A 21,926-nucleotide genomic window follows, 5' to 3' on the forward strand; every position below is an offset into this window, starting at 1 on the left:
TTTAGAAGAATATTGTTCTTAGAGGCATATAGGGTGTTAATGGGAATTTTTTTCTCTCAAAGTGGAAGGACTTTGCAAAAGAAGCATTTTCCCAGATACTTTTATTAAGCAAAAACCATCATTTTTGTTTTACTGATAAAGTACTGAGTATCTCCCTCTCCATTTTGAAGAGGGTCTCACTGACTCCCTCCTACAGCATAAATGCACGGCTCGGCAGCATGTAAGACTCTTCACAAAAGACAGCTCCAGCTTTCTTCACATGCCAAGATTCTACCTCACTCCCTGGCAGTCAATAAGATAAACTCTGTAGAAGTAAATGAATGTGGTCTGAGCATGCGCAGTAACAAAGAATGGTGCTCTGTTCATGCAAGAGGATCATTTTGGCTGCCAATTTCTATATACATACTCTTTGTTTAAGCACTGCTTTTGATTATCTATGAAACAAATACAATAGATTTCTACTTCAAATAAGTATATGGGAATGTGCTTCTTTTGCAAAGTTTTAACACTTATATAGGACTTTGTAAGGAGTGAACATCTACCTAATGAAAGTTGTAGTAGATCAGAATTTTAAGTTTTTGTGTTGTATTATATACTGTGTGTTATTATGTGTTTATTGTAGAAGAGCATTAATTCTTCTAAAAGCTAACCAAGTGATGACACCCACAGAACAATGCTGAATATATGAAGTTTCATTGGAGTGGGGCAAAAAAGGAAGCCAAGAAATTGTGAGATCAAACGTAATTTACTATAAATCTTTTTTCATTAAACTGTTTTTGTTGTAGGAGCATGTGCCATTGTATAATGCAATATCAGAACTAAATCTGTCCCTCTGGCTCATATGTCACTGTGCTCACACACAAACAAAGCAGGCCTGGATTTACAAACCAGACGCCCCTAGGCCAACACAGTGCCCCCGCTTCCCCTTCCTCTTCTTGTAAAGCTCCCGCTGTCTCCAGTGCTGGTAACCAATCGTAATGCGGCTGAAATTCTGCCACCCTAGGCCTGAGTCTTTGTGGCCTTGCCACAAATCCAGGCCTGAAACCAAGGTCAAACATACCGCTATGTTACATCATCCAATCAATGGATAGAGGTGTGCAATTTACTCCCACATTTTTTCTGTTACAGTTGCATTTATATCTTGTCATGTGATCAGTGTGTGACACAGGGAACACCACAAAATGGTGGTTCAAGATAAAAGATGTAACATGGAAATTTTAGTGATATGTATGTACCAATTTGATACTTTAAAATATTGATTATTTTATGGTATATTTTTACGTTTTCATTCAGAACATAGAGTTCTCCTTTAATCTGCAATCTTCATGAAGTCCATTAAAAAATAAATATAAAGAGGTCACAGACATGGTAGCTACAAAGTTTGTTTTTCTAGTGGGGAACATTACAAACGATGATATTCTATACATGCTCACTAGGGTTGCCATCTTAGCTTGCTGCAAAACCAAAGACACGGGGGTGGGCTATGGTGTTGGAGGATGAGCTGGTTAAACTGGGGGTGGCATCATGACATCAGGGGATGGAACTGTGGCATGCACGGGAGGCCTGGTATTATTGCAGGTGGGGTTATGATGGCCTTACCACGCAGTCGTTTAATATATGTCACCTTTTATGTAGGGGTGAAGCAGACCCTGCAGCTGCAAGGGGCCCATGAGGCCCAAATAATGAGCAATTTCAACATCTATTGGTAAAATAGGACAACCTCTGGATATGTTTGGGGCCCTAAAATGAATTTACTGTGGGGCCCAGTAATATCTGGTTACACCACTGCTCTTATGTACTGACCATCCCACTGAAAAAAACAGACTGTAATGTTCAAAACCAGAAAGGTGACAACCCTAATGCTCACTCAAACCTTATGTGTAATACAAAAAAAAACTTTTGCCCATCTGCAGTAACCCAAGCAAAGATGTTTGCTTTTAAACATGTGACTATTAGATGCTACTTGCTGAATGGCTGCAATAGTTGACTAGACCTGTATCAAACTTTGCCGTTTTTATTACATAATCCTTTATGACAATAAATCAACTGCTGTCCCACTCACTCACCCAGTAAAAACAAAGGCATGGGGTGGAGGTCTTCTGACCCGTATGCAATGTGGCTCTGTGCTGAATATAACAATGTCACAATGTACCTGTGGTTGAGTGATGATCAACTTGTCAGTAGTACTCACTCATTCATTTAATTCAAATGCACACAGAAGCAATGAAAAGCAACGATGTGATGTAGATGGCACCACACCCCCCTTCATAACTCGTATAACTTGGTTCTCCTGTTGTTATAGGTCAGATATTTCTGCCACCATTTCTTTTTACACTGTGGACCAGTTTTGCTTGGCATATAAACCAGTGTGTAAACTATAGTTTGTGAGTGAGAGTCATAGCAAGCATTAGCATATACACTAAAGTTAAGATATCCTCTAGCTATATGTACCTTGTTCGTCAGGCTGCTTCCCCTCCACGGGGACACTGACTGTGCGCCTTAGGAACTTTGTTCTGGTCGGATCAGTTCTCCTCTCACGTATCAACAGCGGGTGAACCTGCAGGAAATAAAAATATGAATTTTGGTAGGTATATTATTATACCTGGGACATACAGGACAGGTATCTCTAACAGTTATGAATGCAGAAAGCCTGCAACAAAATACTTTGTTTTGTATTTTACATTTATTTTCAACATGCTTTGCATCCCACTTTCCATGATCCTATATTCCACCATATACTATGAACTGACCCTTCAAACATCAATGAAACTATTGCTAGTTCCCATGAACCAATACTGATTCGACTCACTTCTCTTAGTGCTGCACTTCTTTTGCCTTCCCTGCTTTAGCTTATCTTTTTCTTATGCCTCCTATAATCCTGCCTTTCCCAATAAAATGTTTACCTCTCCTGCTTACCCCTTTTACAATCCCATAATTCCCCCTGCTATCTCTGTCCCCCTCAGGTGGTGATGGCAGGCTGGCAAAGAATCAGTTAATGCCGCTGGCTTTATTCACTGCCTCTCATTGGTGGAACAGATCAGGACTCCGGCTGACGGGTTAATTACAATAATTATCCTGTACAAGAAAAAGCAACGAATGTGAATATAGACCCACATGGCTCTATTCTCCTGTTCCTGTTCTTCCATTTCTGTCCCTCACCCACACTCGTTGCTTTACCTACTCTTTCTCCCACCCTTTATCCACTTGTTTTATGCCATCTTTCTCTTTCTCCATCTTTATTTGATATTTGCATCCTTATCTTTTAATTGCTGGTCCTTATTATTACCCTTGTTTTATTTAACCCTTTCTTTTTCTTAACAACCCTTTCTGTCACCTACATTTTCTCTTTCCCTGGTCTATTTTCTTTAAAAATCTGCTTTCGTTTGATCCCCTTTTATTGAATAATCTTCCATTCTCTCCAATGAATCCTATATATCGTTCTCCCCCTCCTTCTCTGCTTTTTCTTCTTAGCTTCCTTCTCTCTGTCTCTGTCTCTCTCCCACTCTTTCCCTCTCATGCTCATAGTTACTAGCAGTAACAATGACAGGACAGGATCTGGGAGAGCAGCTTGAATTCCTCCCACATACCCCCCGTCCATCAGCTGCTCCATTCAGATCCTGCCTGGGGAGGGGTGAGAATGGAACACTGAGAAAGATTCTGCTCTTTCTAACCTCAGGTCCCCTCTTACTGCCTGACCCTAAACAGGTATAGCAGTAGTAAACTGAATCAAATACCACCTCCAGCACCCTATAAAGACTATAAAAGAGTTGTTGTAATCCTGTCCTTCAGCCAAACTAAAAATATATGGCAAAGAAGAAGAATGTTATAAGAAACAGAAGTATTCTACTAAGGGCTAAAAGGAGGAATATATGTAATAATAACTATGGCAAGCCTTATATGACTATTATAACTGAAAACATGTCACTTGAATCTATGGCGCAAAAGGGGAGGGGCATACCAGAACAAGGCCACTTATTAGTTTAATAGCATATTGCCAGCTGTGTGAAATCCTGCTCCCCATGGGTGACAAAGCACCTGAAAATACCTGTTCATTGAGGGAAAGGGATCACAGCCAATAAATGAATCAACCAAATTCACAAAAAATTCTTAGGAAGTGATACGGTTCAAAAGAACTAGTTGTAGAGCAAATGTACTGTTGAGTATGCAAATTATAAGAAGGGCTACAAGCATGAACATGAGCTATTACAGGAAGGAATATACATACACACATACATGTACATGAATTAGCAAAATTATTATTGCTTGCCTGGGGGATTATATCATCTCTACTGCTAAAACATCATACAGTACATACTCCTGGGCCTTCTTAAAACACATATTTATGTACATATAAAATATAAACAGGCTCAGGAAATGTTTGAAATGTTACTGAATATGCATAGTAAATATGTTTAAAATAACCCCAGAGTGCAGTAGAATTAATGCACAAAAAGCAACTAGAGAACTTAAAGAAGGGCAATGTATGTAACAGATATATGTAATGGATCATAATGCTAGGAACACTTGTGAAAAGGTTGTTGTGAGTTTATATAGAGCATTTATATACATAAATTACATACAGAACATTAGTAAAGAAATGTGATTAATTGTGCAAGGCTTGCTATGGGTCTAGTCACCCATAGCAACCAATTTGCAGGAATCATTTATAGGTCACCTGTTTAAAAGCAAAACATTTTATTGGTTGCTACAGGTTATTATGCCTGGGCAATATATATTGCCTTCTGTTACATACAATATACAGTATTTACAGTATATACTGACAAAGCCTCACTCAAATACCCTTTACAAAGTTATTTTACATCAGTGGTTTTGGCCCGCCCTTGCCAATCCTTATTAAAAGCTGCAGCTCATCTTGAAGCACCAGGACAGGAGGAAGCCGTGTTTTATTCCAACAATATATAGGATAGCCTAGCCTCATCATATCATTCATCAAAAACTCCTATTTCATGCAGAGATGTATTTGATGTATAAACTGCAGCTGATTACTCCTTCAGTACACAGACTAGCTCATTGAGGTTCACAATCAATGCATGTCAGGTTTTCTTCCCGCAATGCTAGAATTGCATAGTAACAGTACCATTACATAGTTATAATATGATATTTTAAATAAAATTCTAGAGATGAGATGTACTGATTAGTGTGAAATATTCCACAAAAATGATTTAACTGAAGTTTCACTTTGTATTTATACATACAATCTGACTTGAGGTCAAGATTGTGTGAAGTCTTAACATGACACCAGTTTGATATGCCCAGTGATCATAGCAGCAAATTATAAATAGATCATTTGTCTTTTAGGCACAGCCTGTATCCAATGACTGGTATTCAATAATGCAACAATCAATCCGAAATTAATTAGAACAATAAGTTACGGATCTATTAAAGTGTTCTGCTATTAAAATAATTTTATGTTTCAGGTGTTTATAAAGCAAGATGATGAATACTCTGGCATTTCCCTTCTTTATGGCTGCATAGATTGAATACCAAAAGGGCAGGCTTGTACCTACATAGTATTAGGGTTATTGTTAAAAAAAAAATTTTTTCATTCAGTTAGATATCCACTTTATGGTTAGAACAGAAAAAATTATTAAGTGGCAATGTAAAATAACAGCTCACCTCCTCCTCATCAAGCATAAGAAGCTGATTTCCAGAGAGGACACAGTATCTTGGGTTCCAGGCTGGACGGTCGTATGGAGAGGTGACATAGGGCATACGATGCATGGGAGGTCCTCGAGCATCTAAAGGATACAATGTAGAAACCCTTTATTGAAGGCTTTCAAACACGGTCTGCTAATGTAACACCACTTCCGCATGAATGACGCTGATGTAAAAATATCATATTCTCATCCATTTTATCATCACCATGGTATGAACAATGTATAGTAAATTTCAGAATGGTCAATTTTAGCAGTATTTCATGCAGAATAAACTTTATTATTGTAACCAGTCTACTTGAGCAGGTCAGTCTGCTTATTCCCAAGAAAATTTGTCAATAAATGTAAATGATTTTTAAGTTTCTATTTCTTTACTGTTTTTCTAAAAAAAACAGGGCTAATTTATCATGCTCGAGGTCCATGTTCAGGTGAAACAATATATAAGCAGGGCAACAAAATCTAGCAAACTTTCCATTTTTTTGAAATTGTAACTAACTTTTAGTATGTTATAGAATGGCCAATTGCAAGCAACTCTGCAACTGGCATTCATTTTCTTTTGTATTGTTTTTGAATCATTTGTTATTCTTCTGACTATTTCCAGCTTCCAAATGTGGGTCTCTGTCCCCATTTAAAAACAAATGTTCTGTAAGGCTACACATGTATTGTTATTGCCACGTTTTATTACTCATCTTTCTATTCAGCCCTCTCCTATTCATATTGCAGTCTCTTATTCAAATCAATTCATGGTTATTTGGGTAATTTGGACCATAGCAACCAGATTGCTGAAATTGCAAACTGGAGAGCTGCTGAATAAAAAGTCAAATAACTCAAAAACACACAAATAATAAAAAATTAAAACCAATAGCAAATTGTCACACTCTCTACATAATACTAAAAGTAAACTTAAAGGTGAACAACCCTTTTAACAGAGAAACTGTTACAATTGAAACTTCCTTGCATTTTCCTTGGGCTGCTGAGAAATGTGTATGGATTTTTACATTTAGGAAAATACTAAGCTTGTGAAAATGCACTGCCCATTTTAACCCATGGCCAGAGACTGGGGGGGAGGGGGGTGATGTTGATGCTTCAAAAACTTCAAAACATTTTTGGTGGGGAAAGTCACAGAAACAATTCCTAGACAAGAAGTAGGCAATACACCTGACCCATTATCTTGCATAGACTTTACAGTAACAGCCAATGCAATATCTATAGACTATTTTTCCTAAAAATACCAACATCATGTGACAGTATGATTATTTGGGTGTGGTGCTACAAAATTCTAAGAGTGACAGACAATCAGAGATTGGAGGTCCAGATTCCAGAACTCTTAAATGTAAACGAGAGAGAGAGAGAGAGGACACACATACATATATTGTTATTAAACAAATTTATACTACTCCTTAAACGGATTCACACTTACTGAGGAACTGTAATACCTTAACTGCATCCATGTAAAGCTGACATTCACACTTATTGAGGAACCATTATGTCTTAATTACACATCAGAGTATAATTGTTCCTATAAACTGATGAGGCATCAAGCTGATCATTTAATATCTGGAGTCACTGACAAAGTTTTTTCAGTGCTGTTTGTTTATGCTGGAGAGCACATGCAAAAAGGTGTTGACTCAAAAAAAAAGGCTGTTGTTGCAGTTGTTCCTGAAGAGAAGAGGTTTGTGCTAGGTTACATGTCTTTACAAATATTTTACAGGTCACTATAGACAGATCCCTTTCTTAATAAAATTTGCAAAAAAAGAATAACTTTTCCTCTCTAAAAGAAAGGTGCTTGCATTAGCAAAATAATGGACTCTTCACTGTGACAGTCAGCAGTATAGTTATTTTCAGGTTGTAATAGCTAATCTCCTGGTTACCTTCAAGTAAGATGATATTCTGAAACAGGTGTAATATCCAGGGCCACACATAGCCACGGTATATAGGGATGTATAAAGTAGTATATCTAAAATGCCTCTTGTTTTAAAGCACCAATAAGATTCCTTCCCTTGTAAGGATTATACAGATTTTTTTTAATTATAATTGCAGCTAAAGGTGCAGTTTGAGATTGTAGCTCTAAATGGGTGGAGATATTTTGGTTATAGGAGAATGATGAAACAACATGTTTAGTGATTTCTGCCAGTGCACTTTTCAGCAAATAGGAGCACTGGCCCAGGGTCTAATGTAAGCAATTATATAAACCAGGGGTGCCTAACACATTGACTTGACTTTTCTTTAAGTAGAGCGTATAAACAATCAAAATGTTTTGCATGATAAATACTACAATAATAGGTGATACTATTTGGGAAGAAAGTTTCCCTCTTTATGCCACAATCCTATTATTCATGAGAGCCCAGTTTCAATACACTTATTGGGCACTTAGGAGCCCACCCACCTGTGTCTTCAGGCTACTCTCCAATTCCAGCACCCACCAAGTCTCCTTAGCAAGAAGAGCTTTTTAAAATAATACATAATACAGAGGTACATTTCCTAACAACTAATGTACGGTAAATCTTTTGTAAAAGTAGTTATCCAGAAGCTGTCACTTATGTGGCCATGCAAGCTGCAACTATCATAAAGGCCAAAAGGACAACTATTTGGGTTAAATTAGAAAGCCACTATTCTAACCAGCCACTATTTTATATACATTTAATTTATATGGAGAGACATAATAGGATAGTTTAGTAGAAGGACTGGCAAAACTGAAGCAGAACTGGCAATCAGTGGGGGGACAGAATCATTCTCTAGAATAAATGGGGGGCCTTGGCGCCAATGTTTTTTTCAAAAATACTTTTATTGGGGGGGCCTGGCGCCAATGTTTTTTTTTAAATTGTATAGGGGCCCTGGTCACCAATTTTTTTTTTAACTTGTAGGGGGGCCCTGGTCACCAATTATTTTTTTAAACTTGTAGGAGGGCCCTGGCCAACAATTTTTTAAAAAAACTTTTATGGGAGCCTGAGCACCACATTTTTTTTTAACTTATAAGGGGGCCCTGACCATCAATAGCTTTTCATAACTTGTGTGTGTGGGTTACCTTTTATAGCACTGATGACTGTGTGGTCTTTTAACTGTGGTGTGGAGTGGGCGAGATCTTGAGTGAGAAAATTTTGTTGTACGGGCCCCGTGATTTGTAATGGCGGCCCTGCTCCCACACACACAGCATCAGGTTGAAGCTCAGAAAAGAAACAATGCAACAAGTATAAGGCAGCGCCAGCGATAGATTTGCAAATGAGGCATCCCTAGGTTGACCGCCTCCTGAGCCCCTACCTCCAACACATGGGCACACATTACTATCTCACCTATTCTGGTTGGTTCTGCTGCTGTATCTCAAGGGTCAAATTGAAAATAAAAAAAAGCTATTTTTTGTTTACTTCGACCAGGGGCGCTCCACCAATGAGGCGAGTTGAGCCACTCGCCTCAGACGGCAGGGCCCCTCTGGTTGCCAGGGGCGGCAAAAATGCCGCTCCTGGTAACTAGGAGCCGAATTTCTGGTTTTCAACGACGTGTACCGCCTCCGACCCCCTCCAGCGCTGAAAAGGTGAGCGCCTTGAGGAGGGGTGGGGGCGGCAAAGGAAGGCCACCTCAGGCGGCGAAGAGGCAAGGATCGCCGTTGACTTCAACTATCAAATAGGCCAAAATTTTATTTGAATTTGAAAAAAATTTATATAAATAAATTTATCATGCACTGTCGCTTTAAAACTTCGACTTGGCCATTCGCCGTCTTAAACCTGCCAAATGGCTGTTTAGCCTATGGGGGACCTCCTAGGAGTCATTTGGTGGACTCTGAATAATCAAATTTTTTTGGGGCAAATCCTTTGATATGAATTTGATCGAATGCGGTAAAACTTTGATTCTAACAGATCGAATACAGCCTATTCGCCGGCAGAAAAAAGCGTTGATTTTTTAAAAATTTTGGTTGGTCTTTTTTACTTCGAATTTCAAAGCTATGGGAGTTCAAGAAAACTCCCATTACTTTGAAATTTGACCCTTGATAAATATCCCCCTAAGTGTCCTGTAGGAACCCAGAAAAATAGATGCAGCTAGGCGGCCCCTAAAAATGTGCCTGTGTGGCTTCGCGGCCTGAGCCTGGCATAAAGTGCAACCCCAGGACAGTGCATGCTGGCAAAGGGTGCATGACAGGGGCGGGACAAAGCTGCCTGGCAGGGGATTAGTAGGGGGTTAGTGACGTAGTTGGGGGGTGGAGTTGTAAGGGGATGTGTAGCACCAACTGCTAAGGAGGGCATCCATTTTGGAAGAAGAAAAGGAGTCCCACCCTCCCTCCCTAGTATTTCCCTTTGTGCTAGTTGTCACAATTGTGGCCTGGGTAGTGGGGCACAGGTTAAGTTGATGTGGAATGGTGAGTATTGAGCTGACTAACCAAGAGGTTATGAGAGGGAATAGCCCGTTGTCACAGCCGGGCGGCGGGTCCCTGGCAATGGGGAGAGTTAATTAAGTGGAGTTTTACCAAGTTGGTTAATAGAACTTGGTTGGTGGTGTTCCTCTCTAAGAGCGGTGGTCTCTGGGAGGGTATGTTGTATTGGGGGTAGCATGCAGTCCTGCGTACCCATCATGCTAGAAGGCACAAGCGGCTGGTGGCTTAACGATTGCATGTACCTAATTGGGTCCATTGCCAGGGGCCTTGCAGAGGATAAAATGTTAATGGTATTTCACTGTCATATTTGTATGTTTATAATGTTGTTAATATAACAGTTATTGATATATGTGTTATCTATTGTTAAATGATCTGTTGTGCAATAAAGCTGTGGACATAAAGACTCCAACAAATAAAATGTATGGTGAGCGAGTTGGTTATTCCTAGGCCAGTTTGGGTGGAAAAGGTAGGTATTTGTCCCTGCCCATGTCAAGACCTGCACTTGTTATTGCCCTGTTTGAGGAAAAACTATTTTTATCAGGTGGGAAAGTACAATGTTACTGAACTTACAAAATAAATTAAACTGTGGAATAATGGTCGAATAATGGTAAACCTTTCAGTGTTTAATAATACAACATGTTTGGAGCGGAGCTCTTTATCACAACACTTCAAAGAGCTCTGCTCAAAACATATTGTGTTATTAAATGCTGAAAGGTTTACAGCAAAGACCTGCAATTGACCATTATTCCACAGTTTCGTTTATTTTGCATTTACAGGCTTAATGGATGGAAGCAGTAAATAAGGTCTAAAATCTGAAAATAGCTGTGTTCAGCCCTTGGTTTAAGTGCTTATAAAAGTTACTGAAATTACTCATATTACAAAGTTGATCAAGGGAATGTATGATTGGAGTCATTTTTATCCTACCTCTAAGACAAATTGGAAACTGCTTCAGATATTTAACCTTACTCTGGATTAACTAGAAGTTGGGTAGGTTAACTTGAAGAGTAATTTAATTTGATAGAGGTATTTCATACTCATCTATTATGTAACTATATGTATATATGAGACAGTCCTTAATTGCAACCCCTAGCAGGAACAGCTGGGCTGTCCGTTTACCAAATAATTTTCTGCATTATAGTAAACTCTGAATACAGTTCTAAAAAAATCCCATAGGACTGAATGGAACGTGGGATTTTGATAAATCTGCCCCATTGTCTTTATGTTAGGTTATGCACACACAAGTGTTCACAAAATATTCTGACCTCTTCAGGCCTGGATTTGTGGAAATGCCACCAAGGCCCAGGCCTAGAGCGGCAGGATTTTAGGGGACAGCATGCTGCCCAACTACACCCACATTGGTTCAGAAACACTGGGGATGAGAAGGAGATACAACAGTTTTTTTTAAACTTCCCATGGGCCAATCCCCATTGCTCATAAAATGTATGTGAATAAAGGGGAGGGGAATGAACGACAACAGGCCTGGGGGGGCCTTCTATGTAAATCCGGCAGTGGCAAAGGGCCTTGGGGTAGCCGCGATGTAAATCCAGCCACGGAAATGCTTATTAAAATACATGTATACATGTATACATATGGGTCTATGCACTTGGTATACATTTAGCAAGCTTTTATAAGTGTGATGTACTGTGTTCTCACGTGCTTCAGCCGCACTCAATTTTGCTGATGTATTTAAAATCAATTAGAAACTGCTTCTGGAGGAAATTCAAACAGATCTTTTAAAAAGGCAAATCATATACACAAAATCATCTAAAGCACTATAAATGCTTTAATACCTCTGTAGTCCTCAATGCAAATCAAGCATGGTCAACAAAACACACAAAATAATCAGTGTTCCATGTTGTTAAAAGCAGAACAATGGTCTATCCAAATGTCTGTGTGCAACATACAACAGACCACTTTGCGCTGTATTTGAACTTCATTCTGTAAGCCTTAAAATGAAAGAAAATGAATTCACTTCATTATTACACATTCAGCAATTATGCTATATAGATAATAAAAGCAACTGAAAAACAAAAAGAGCAATCTATAAATGGGGTGAAAATATATTTAGGTATATCAATAACCAAAGATAACAAACAGTGGAAGAACAGAAAAATCAAATACAAAAATTTGAAGTTTAGGATTAGGTGTCAATATTCATGCGAATCCTTGGGAAAGATGCAGTAACTAGATCCAGTTGTGATCCAATGTTATGTCAGCTGATATAATCACGTACCATTCTGGCTATACAAAAAAAGGCCCACTAATAGTCACAGTTGTCTAGGATGATAAAGAGCCAGTGAGGCAAACTGTGAACCATTCACTAGACTGCTCAAAATGCAGTTCACAAACTGGCAATTACGTTGAACCTACCCAGGATGATCTGTAAACAGTTATTTTTGCTTTGTGATCAGTAATATCTGTGATCCTCAATTGAGTTCAACAGCTATTATGGATATGTATCTTTCATGAAGAAGACATTTTATTATGGCATTTTTACATCAAATGTCATTCTTAGTCTTTGGTTTTCATTCTACAGTATTAAAATAATCCAGGAAATTTTCCACTGAAAAAAATGCACATATAGTTACAATATAAAGACACCTGCAATGTTCAGTGAGTAAGCACACACAGAACTTCACAAAATGGTGGCTGAAGTTAAAAGATATAGGGGCAGATTTACTAAAGGGCGAGTTCTCGCCAGTGACCGATTCGCACACATCGCACCACTTCGTAAGGCGCAAATTCGCTAACACTATACTAATCCACTAATATGCGAAGTTTCACTCTGGGCGACTTTTCACTAGCATTACTTCAGCAATGCGAATATTTCATAGTGAAGATGCGCTAGTGTTAGTTTGTGCCTAGCGAAAATTCACTAGTGATCTTGCGCTTAGGTCAATTTGCATATGGCGGGTAATTTAAAGTTGTATGGAGGTATTTATTATAAATGTTGGTGCAAATGCTTGAAGTAACCACTTTTTATTACAAATGTCCAGGGAACCTTAATAAAGACAAGAGTGCCCTACACATGAGCCCACTGTGAAATGAATGTTCCATATGTTAGGAAATGTCTGGAGAAAACCGGTTACCCAAAAAAATTTGTTAGGACTTTTGCAGGCAATCCCACTTAAAAAAAGGAAAAGTCGCCAGCGTTTTTTGAACTTTTATGCATTTTTGGCACAAAGGATATGATGTAAGTGACAGAAGATTGAGGAAGATCTAGCTTCTTTTTAACACTTCGCTTGGTCTGAGGTGACATTCAGTGAAATCCCCACTTTAGTGAATTTGCAGAGTAACGATCGTTTGTCAGAGCGAAAAGTCACCTGGCGATAGAGTGCGAATGAACGTGGGAATTGGTGCCTGTCCCTGTGGGTGGCAACGCTGGCGAAAAGTCGCTATCGTTAGCCACCTCGTAAATCTGCCCCATAAAAGGAAAATATTTACTGACATGTACATGCTGATTTGGAAAGATATGTAATTTGACACAAATAGCTAGGTGACATACAAAAATATATGAAAATAGTGTAGGAGTAGGAGTTAATATTTTTGTGACTGCACTATTTGACTAAAAGTGTGAAGTTTCACTGTAATAAATATGATTTGTATATAAATATGTAGAAATTACTTTGCACTAGAATAATGCCGTGTCCTCTTTTTTTATTGAATCTAAACATTTATTGGCTAATTAACACTTATTTATATAGCCTGTTTTCTATAATTCATCTTTTTTTATCTATAAACCCGCATGGAGTAATACATATAATCCCAAATAATCTGATGATTTGTGCTTCATTCATTAGAAATTTAAAGAAATCTTACCCGCTAATCATTAGTCTTTAAATTTTTTTTTTATTCACTGATGTCTCCAACCAAATCACAAGAAATAATATATAATTTTGTGGACTCCAGTTTTGGCAATTTGCATAATGTATGCTTTAGGGGTCTATTTATTAAGCCTCACATTTTTATGGTACAGTTTTTAAGGGAAAAATATATATATATTTTTTTAAGATAACTATTGGCTACTATTGGTCTGTGCCATGTTTGAATAAAGGCCTTTTTATCACATTAAGAAGGTGCTGTTCTTGTTTATACTAAGATAAATAATGCTCTAAAGCTGCTAAAAAACAAAAATACTCCAGCTAAAAGCTGTTGAAGTCATGTAGAAGTCAATGCCAGATGTCCCTTTTATAAGTGGAAGATGTTTCTTGCCTTCGTGATCTTCGGGGGTTTCGGGCAGAAAAAATTGTGGTTTTCGGGCCACAATTCAAAAAAGTTGCATGATCTGAATTTAATGATTCGATTTTGTCAAGACTTTCCCCCACGTACAATTTTCATTCAGATTTTTTAATAAATTAAGCCAAATCGTGGTTGGGAGTTAGGTCGAATTTTTATAATAATGAGATGAATTTAAGTTTTAATAAACACCCCCTTAGTGTTAGCTTTAGGCAAAAATCTTGCTCTTAGGATGCAAAGCTGCATTAGATTTATAATATTTCTTATTGCTGATGATTCAATAAATAAAACATGGGAAAATAAAAAGGATATACCATATTCATTTAGCCACTGAATCATTCGTCATACAACTTGCCAAAAGAGAAGTCCACAATTATCAATTATAACAACTATGTATAATTGATACAATAGTTGCTAATATTCCATAGATGCTGCTGAGAAATGCATCAACTAAAGTAGCAAATTGTAAGGAATATTGAAAAAATAAAACCTGGAAAGCAATTGAAAAAAGTCTTAATTTCTGGTGGACAATCTGAAAACAACTCTCAACTGACAAAAGTTTTGGAAGGTGACCAACTCTTTAAAGCCATACTAGTGACATTGAGTTAAAAAACCTTTTTGAATACTATTTTTTTTTTGATTTATGTGTTCCACCAAAAAGCCTAATCACAGAGACAAATGTGTCAAATTGTTTACTGTATTCAGTGTACTGCCTCCTCCCATGTGTACAGATCCACATGAAAGATTGAAATCAATTTATATTTACACTAATGTAGTTGTATGGTGAAAAGCATAAAAATTCACAGCAAAATAAAAACCCTTCTAAAAGATTTTTTCAAATGTAAAAGACACAGTAAAATAACTACTTCAGGACTACGACCAACTGTTGTGGAATTGTAAATACAATTTTTGTGGATATTAAAGATACTGAAGACTAGTGTCTAAAAACTTGCCAAAATCTGTGTGAATGAGCATAGATGGAGGGGAAATGGGTTGGTGGTGGAGAATGAGTTCCCTGGACATCATTAATAATATGTTTTAGAGACCTAATGCAAGAAATTGCAGCACTGTACTTTCATTCTATTGCTTCAGCATTGTCCCAGTGACAAATATTTGAGTGCTAGCTCAGCTACGGGAAGCTCTACCTGCTATGTTGAACAGCATGTGTTTCTGCTGATTCTCTATTGTGGTTGTAGCTTGGCAACAGCCATAATGGGCCCTGTCAGCCAATTTCCTTAAAGACGCTGGCCTGTATTAAGTAGATGCAAACCAATACTATCTTGGTTTTGCAGCTTCAGCTTTCAATAAAAGCAATGATGTTTTTCAGTAAGTTTTTGCCTGGTAAGATCCAAACCACATCTTACCAAACAACTTGAGAAGACAGTCCAAGACTTGAAGAAATAATGTTAATATCCCTAAAACCATTCCCTTATGTAACCCTCAAATTACCTACCCTTTCTGAGTTAACACCATTTAATTCAGCACTTGCTGGCCAACCATAACCAGTCTCTTATTCAATGGCAACTTTTTTCTGCAGTGACAAAACTCGACAGGTCTGATTCAACATACTAAATAAGCAACACAGAAACCTGCAATTGTTCATGACTGAATTTTTGGTTTTTACATCATTATTATAGTTGTAATTTTATGTAGAGTTTCACATTTATCTTCCTAATAAACCAATCTATTATTTCTTAAAGGAATTGTTAAAGGGGAACTTCACAAAAACAAAGCCTTTTGAAAAACAAACATAATTTCAAGCAACTTTGCAATATACATCAGTTAAAAAATATATGCAGGCTTTTATTGTTTTTTAATGGTTTCTGACAGTTCCCTAGGCTTGGTATGGTGGCTTATCAATCTTATGATCCTAATTTTGTAACTTAAAAAGCCCCTGTCTTTGTAAATACATGCATATGCATATATGACTTATATGACAGGGGACCATGGAATGTGCATTAATCAATCTCTCTTCTTTTTCTCTATGTCTGTAGTTATTTGGCCAGATCAGTAGCACTTCTATTGTATTTTAGTACATTTTTATTTAGCCATGGAGTGCTCCCACAGCCTTTCCTTTTTGCAATGAATAATAAAGATACTCACGGCTACTACATAAAAATAGTTCTCAATTTCACCCCACTAAGTTACCAACCAAGTCAAACAGCACGAAAAATGTGATATTCCCTGTACCTGCCAGCCATATTAAGCCATGCCATGTTTAGCTATGTCTCTTCTAATCTTTAGCTTCATGGCTGTGATCGCCTACCAGGACCATGCACAGTAGAAGCCAAGATCAATTTAGTCACCAGTGCATACACTCCTTCTCAGCCATCAGCAACATGAACACAGAACTATATGGCAAGTATACAGTATATTTATATATATATATATATATATATATATATATATATATATATATATATATATATATATATAGATTATTATTATATTGCATTGCATTTTTCAACCATTACAACTTACCCTTGTGAAATTATTAAGTATGCTGATGAGAAAGCTCCTACTTTACTAACCACATAATTATGGTTTCTGAACACCATCATTGAACCTTGATTGCTACATTATCATGTGATCTTCGGCTTCAAAATGTTTAAACCTTTATATCCATGATTATTGCTGTGCATTTGTCATAACCATTATCAAACTGTCATGATTACAATTACTAAAACTACATGTGAATTGTTGTCAAACCTTCACTATCAACATTTAGAGATTATCCTCAGCAGCATCAGGAGAACTCTTTTATCAATGCATTTTTCATCATCATAGTTAGTAACAAGAGGCGCTATGTTAACAAGTTAGTGCTCAAAAATTCTCATTATAAATTCTTAAAAATGCTCTCAAGCAAAGCTTATACTGGTTACCATATTTACCATAAGTGTTAAACATACTTATACCCATACACATCAATTAGGCACTAGACTGCACTGTAAGCTGTTGTAGGTAGTAATAAAACGCGTGCACACAAACCCCCTCCGCGTGAGTAAAATAGAGTTTACTTTGCGAAATAAGCTCTCTGGAATCTATATGGGACAATTAGCCAGGTAGATCATCTTTATTTAGGTTAACTCTGGGTAACTTATACCAAACATTAGTTGCATTTCTAAATTGGTCAATATTGTCTGGAATGTAGGAGGCAGGTTTGAAGAGATTATTATGTCCAGGTATTTAAACTTGATCACCCATTTAAGGCCCTGAGTAACAGGGGATGGGCAAGTATGTGATCGAGGGGGAAGAGTACAGAGTTAGAATTGATTATGGTGAGCCCAGAGTAAAGAATACATTTTTTTTTTTTACTTATCTAGAGTGCTGGTCCTACCTGCAAAATTATTTATATATATATATATATATATATATATATATATATATATATATATAGATAGATATAGATATATAGATATATAATTATATATAATGTATATCCTAAAATGTTAACAACAAATTGCTATACCTCAATCAAGTGAATGTGCTTCTTTAGTATTTTCTAGAGGTCAGAAGCATATTAAAGACACACACAAGAAAGATGGTGACACCCAGTGGACATCAGAGGCAACATCAGGTATGTATCAAACTTGCCACCTTTATATACACAGTATAGGTGTTGTATTAGATCTGTACAAGATATAATAGCTAACATTAACAACACATGGGATAACCATACATTTATCATGATTAAGTGATAATGAAATATTTTTAAATATACAAATTACTTTTTATGTATTAACTGACAAAACCCCAATCAGGGAGAGAACAAAATTACATGAAAAGAACATAATAATATCCATTGGGCTCATTTATCAACACAGTGGACACAGTGCTAGCTACACAGAGCACTTGTGCTTACTTATGTTCAGCAGCAATTTCCTGATTACACCAAGTGCAAGGCACAGCATGCTTGGGCTCGAGGCAGTTCTGTAGTTAACATCTGCACTAATAAACTGTAGTGTTATATACAGAGCATCATTTGTGTGTCATACCTATAGGCATTTAACATTGTCCCACTTGGAGCATGTACAAGAGATAGATGTACAAGAGCAAGAGCATTTTTATTTGCACTCCTTTAGTAATGAGCTTGTATCCAATGTTTTAAAATAATGAATTAAAGTCATTATTGGCCACATAATTTTATTTTATATAGAGCTACTGTATGAACACACTTTTTTGACATACTATTTAACACTATTAGTTTTGAAAAACCATTCCTTTCTACCCCTAGTACCACCCTATCTTACCAATAGGGTTACATAATAAACTGAAGAGGGTGGCGGCACAGATTGTCACTTGTTGCAGCTAAAGAATGAATTGCAATGGCTTCTCAGCAGCTAGTAACATGCAATAGCAATGGCAAAAGCATGGTTATAAAGAAGCAGTATACAGTTTCTAGGACAAAAGACGGTTTAGAAGTACAGGCGTATGATATAATGCTAAGCATTACCTGATCATTAATGTGAATGAATTAATACAGTAATTGTGGAGGGGAACATAATGACACAACAGAAATCTGATAAAATCTAGAGATTGTAGAATAACATTAAAAAACGACAGAAGAAGCAAAATGTAGAAAGAAGAAGCAACAGTCTCCAACCCTTTTTAATTAGTAGTGAAAAACACAAAATAGCGCGCTGAACAGAGATTGCTCTTTATTAATGTAGTGATTATATGTGAGGAAAAATTGCATTGGCACATGGTGCTCAAATCCTATTTTACTTTTCTACTACTAAAATAAGGAATACTAAAATACTGTACAAGCTACCATAACATAGTATGCTTACATAACCTTATCACAGATTGCAAAATATGTAATATAGATATAATTTGATAAACCTGTGTGTATGAAAATACATTATATATATATACATTGATACGATGTAACAATAAAACGATTGATTCTTAAAATAGGGAGTGCTGGTCTGAGAATAATTGGAGTATACATAATTACCGTGCACCCCTCCCTTTGCTGAAGTTATTTGCCTTGGAGTGTGGATACTCATTTGGAAGTGCATATATATATATATATATATATATATATATATATAATAATATATATAATATACAGTATATAGACACATGTATAGAAACACACACAAATGGAAGCATGCATACAAAATGGTATTTGTTCTCCTGAGAAAAATGACATAATATACACATAGTATATAGAGTATGTATCTAATTTTATTCTTTATATTTTTTATTCTACCTATTGAAGGAATTAGAAACTATAAAATAGCAATATCTATTAATCATCAATATTTATAAACATATATTATGTAAACACACTAAAAAATATATATATATATATATATATATATATTACCCTACATACACAGAATGACTGCATATTTTTAAGAAATAATTACATGTATTAACCGTACATATTTATTTTCCTGCCCATGTGGAGTGAAAAAGGTCATAGGGAGGACTCAGCAGAGAACAGAAAAAAAATTGGTGAGAGGCAGGGAAGACACAATAAGGGAGAGGGACAATTTTTAAGTTAAGGAAGACAAGAGAGGTAAGTAGGATAGGACCAGTAAGAAAGAGAGAGAGAGACAAGCAAACAGGAGAGGAAAGGAGAGAAGGAGAGAGGAGGAGGTATAAGTAGAGAAGGTAAAGGAGAGGGTAATCTTGAAATAAGAGCAAACAAAAACCTAAAGAGGGAGGAAGGAGGGTTGATGGGAGAGGCTGAGAAAGAGAGAGATAACGAGTTATAGAATGGGGAGGAAGAAAGGGGGAATGCAAGAATTGGGTGAAATACAATAGTGAAGGTGAGTGGGTTTCAGATCAAGACATCTATATTTGATAGATAGACAGCACGGAATTTTGAGACATACTAGGAGTTACAGAGACAGCAGGATATAAGGAGACATACAGGGACGTCTCACCCTTGTCACCCTGAGAGACCGCTCATTCTGCATTGTAAGAGACCGTCGTGTGATAAAAACTTCAACCTTATTCTGAAAACCCCTAAATATAGGAATTAAAGCAGCGACAGTTACCTAGCAACCAGCAGCGCTGACACACAACCAACCACACACAGACACAAAATGACACACACACTTACTGCCATGTATGGGCCTGATGCTTCCTGCAGCATACACACAGTTCATGAAAGAATGACACAAAAACAGTACATGATTCAATGATACAAGTGCATGTTATAGAGAGGGAAGTAGAGTCCCACACAGATTAATAAACACATACTTAGATGTGAATCCTACAGTGGCAGCTTAAACCTATAGCATTTACACATTGTCAAGAATATTGCATTACACATTAGTAGTAAACAATATACAGTATGAGACTGATGCTCAGAATGATGCACAATATACACAGTAAAATAATGAACAAAAAGAAACATACAGTAGAAAATAGCTCCAAATAATGTAGTATATATATGCACAGACAGGGGCACATTATGCATGTTGCATATCACACCAAGATACTGTGCAATACACTGCCCATAATAATATAATAATGAATACATGACATAATTAACAATTAAGTACAGCGAATACCTACACAATGTAAATTGTACATATAGCACTGATTATTATTAAGTGAACAGTATGTGACATAAGTGCAGTGAGACCAATAAAAATGAAAGATAAAAGATCAACAGTTCTACAATGTCTGACATATACACAACATGCATGGAAAAACTTACTAAGGACTTACTAACTACAGCTTAAAGGGTGGTTCACCTTTAGGTTAACCTTTAGTATGCTATAGAATGGCAAATTTTAATAAAATGTTCAATTGGTCTACATTATTTATTTTTTATATATATTTTTTTCAATTATTTGCCTTCTTCTTCTGACTCTGTAAGGCTAAACTTTTATTTTTGCTACCTTTAATTATTCATGGTTCCATGAAGGCCCTCTCCTATTCATATTCCAAACTCTTATTCAAATCAATGCAAGTTGCTAGGGTAATTTGGACCCCAGCAACCAGATTGCTGGACTGCAAACTGAAGAGCTGCTGAATAAAAAGTTAAATAACTCAAAAAAACACAAATAATAAAACATGAAACCCAAATGCACATTATCTCAGAATATCACTCTCTACATCTTACTAAAAGTTAACTTAAAGGTGAACTCCTTTAATTTACTGTGTAAGTTTGACTTTTGGAACATAGCTGCACTGTTCTAAAAATAGTCCTCAGTGCCAAGCACTCTACTTGCACCATTCTTAGATTGCAAGCTCTTTGAAGCAGGGACCTCAAATGGCACTTAATAATAAGGGGCAGATTTATTAAAATGTGAGTTTAGAGCTTAATACATAAAAACTCACCCAAGTTCATTCCTATGGGATTCTTAGATTTTTTGAGTTTTTATGTATTAAGCGCTAAACTCACATTTTGATAAATCTGCCCCTAAATCTTTCAGGAATCATATTTTTTTCTTTTACATAAGATTTATTTAATGCATCGCGGTTTCCCTGTTGGTTGCAGGAAATGTGCAGAGATGTATTTACAAATAGCACTATATAAATAAAATTTACATAGATCATAAGAACAGTTGCATATAAAAGCAGGAGAGTTTGCAGCACCTTATTAGTCTAACAGGCCTATTTATCATGCTGTGTAAAAAGTAGAATGAAGCATTACTGGTGATGTTGCCCAGAGCAACCAATCAGCA

The 21,926-nt window shown here is 36.7% G+C and overlaps 1 protein-coding gene across 16 annotated transcripts in view; it reads right to left on the reverse strand.

Annotated features, from left to right (window-relative positions):
* Positions 1 to 21,926, reverse strand: part of LOC108698543 (ras/Rap GTPase-activating protein SynGAP) — a 117,432-nt gene that overhangs the window by 65,863 nt on the left and 29,643 nt on the right. For 15 of the 16 annotated variants that reach the window (XM_041572850.1, XM_041572834.1, XM_041572842.1 and 12 more), the window contains 2 exons: positions 5,638 to 5,759; positions 2,452 to 2,557 (listed from right to left, as the gene is read on the reverse strand). In XM_041572850.1, coding sequence (XP_041428784.1) covers positions 2,452 to 2,557; positions 5,638 to 5,759 — 228 coding nt within the window. Of the gene's footprint in view, positions 1 to 2,451; positions 2,558 to 5,637; positions 5,760 to 20,171; positions 20,229 to 21,926 lie in introns of those variants that run through there. The other variant, XM_041572844.1, reaches the window with a different exon arrangement.

This window comes from Xenopus laevis, chromosome 8L, assembly GCF_017654675.1.
Source record: "Xenopus laevis strain J_2021 chromosome 8L, Xenopus_laevis_v10.1, whole genome shotgun sequence".
Classification (NCBI taxonomy): domain Eukaryota; kingdom Metazoa; phylum Chordata; class Amphibia; order Anura; family Pipidae; genus Xenopus; species Xenopus laevis.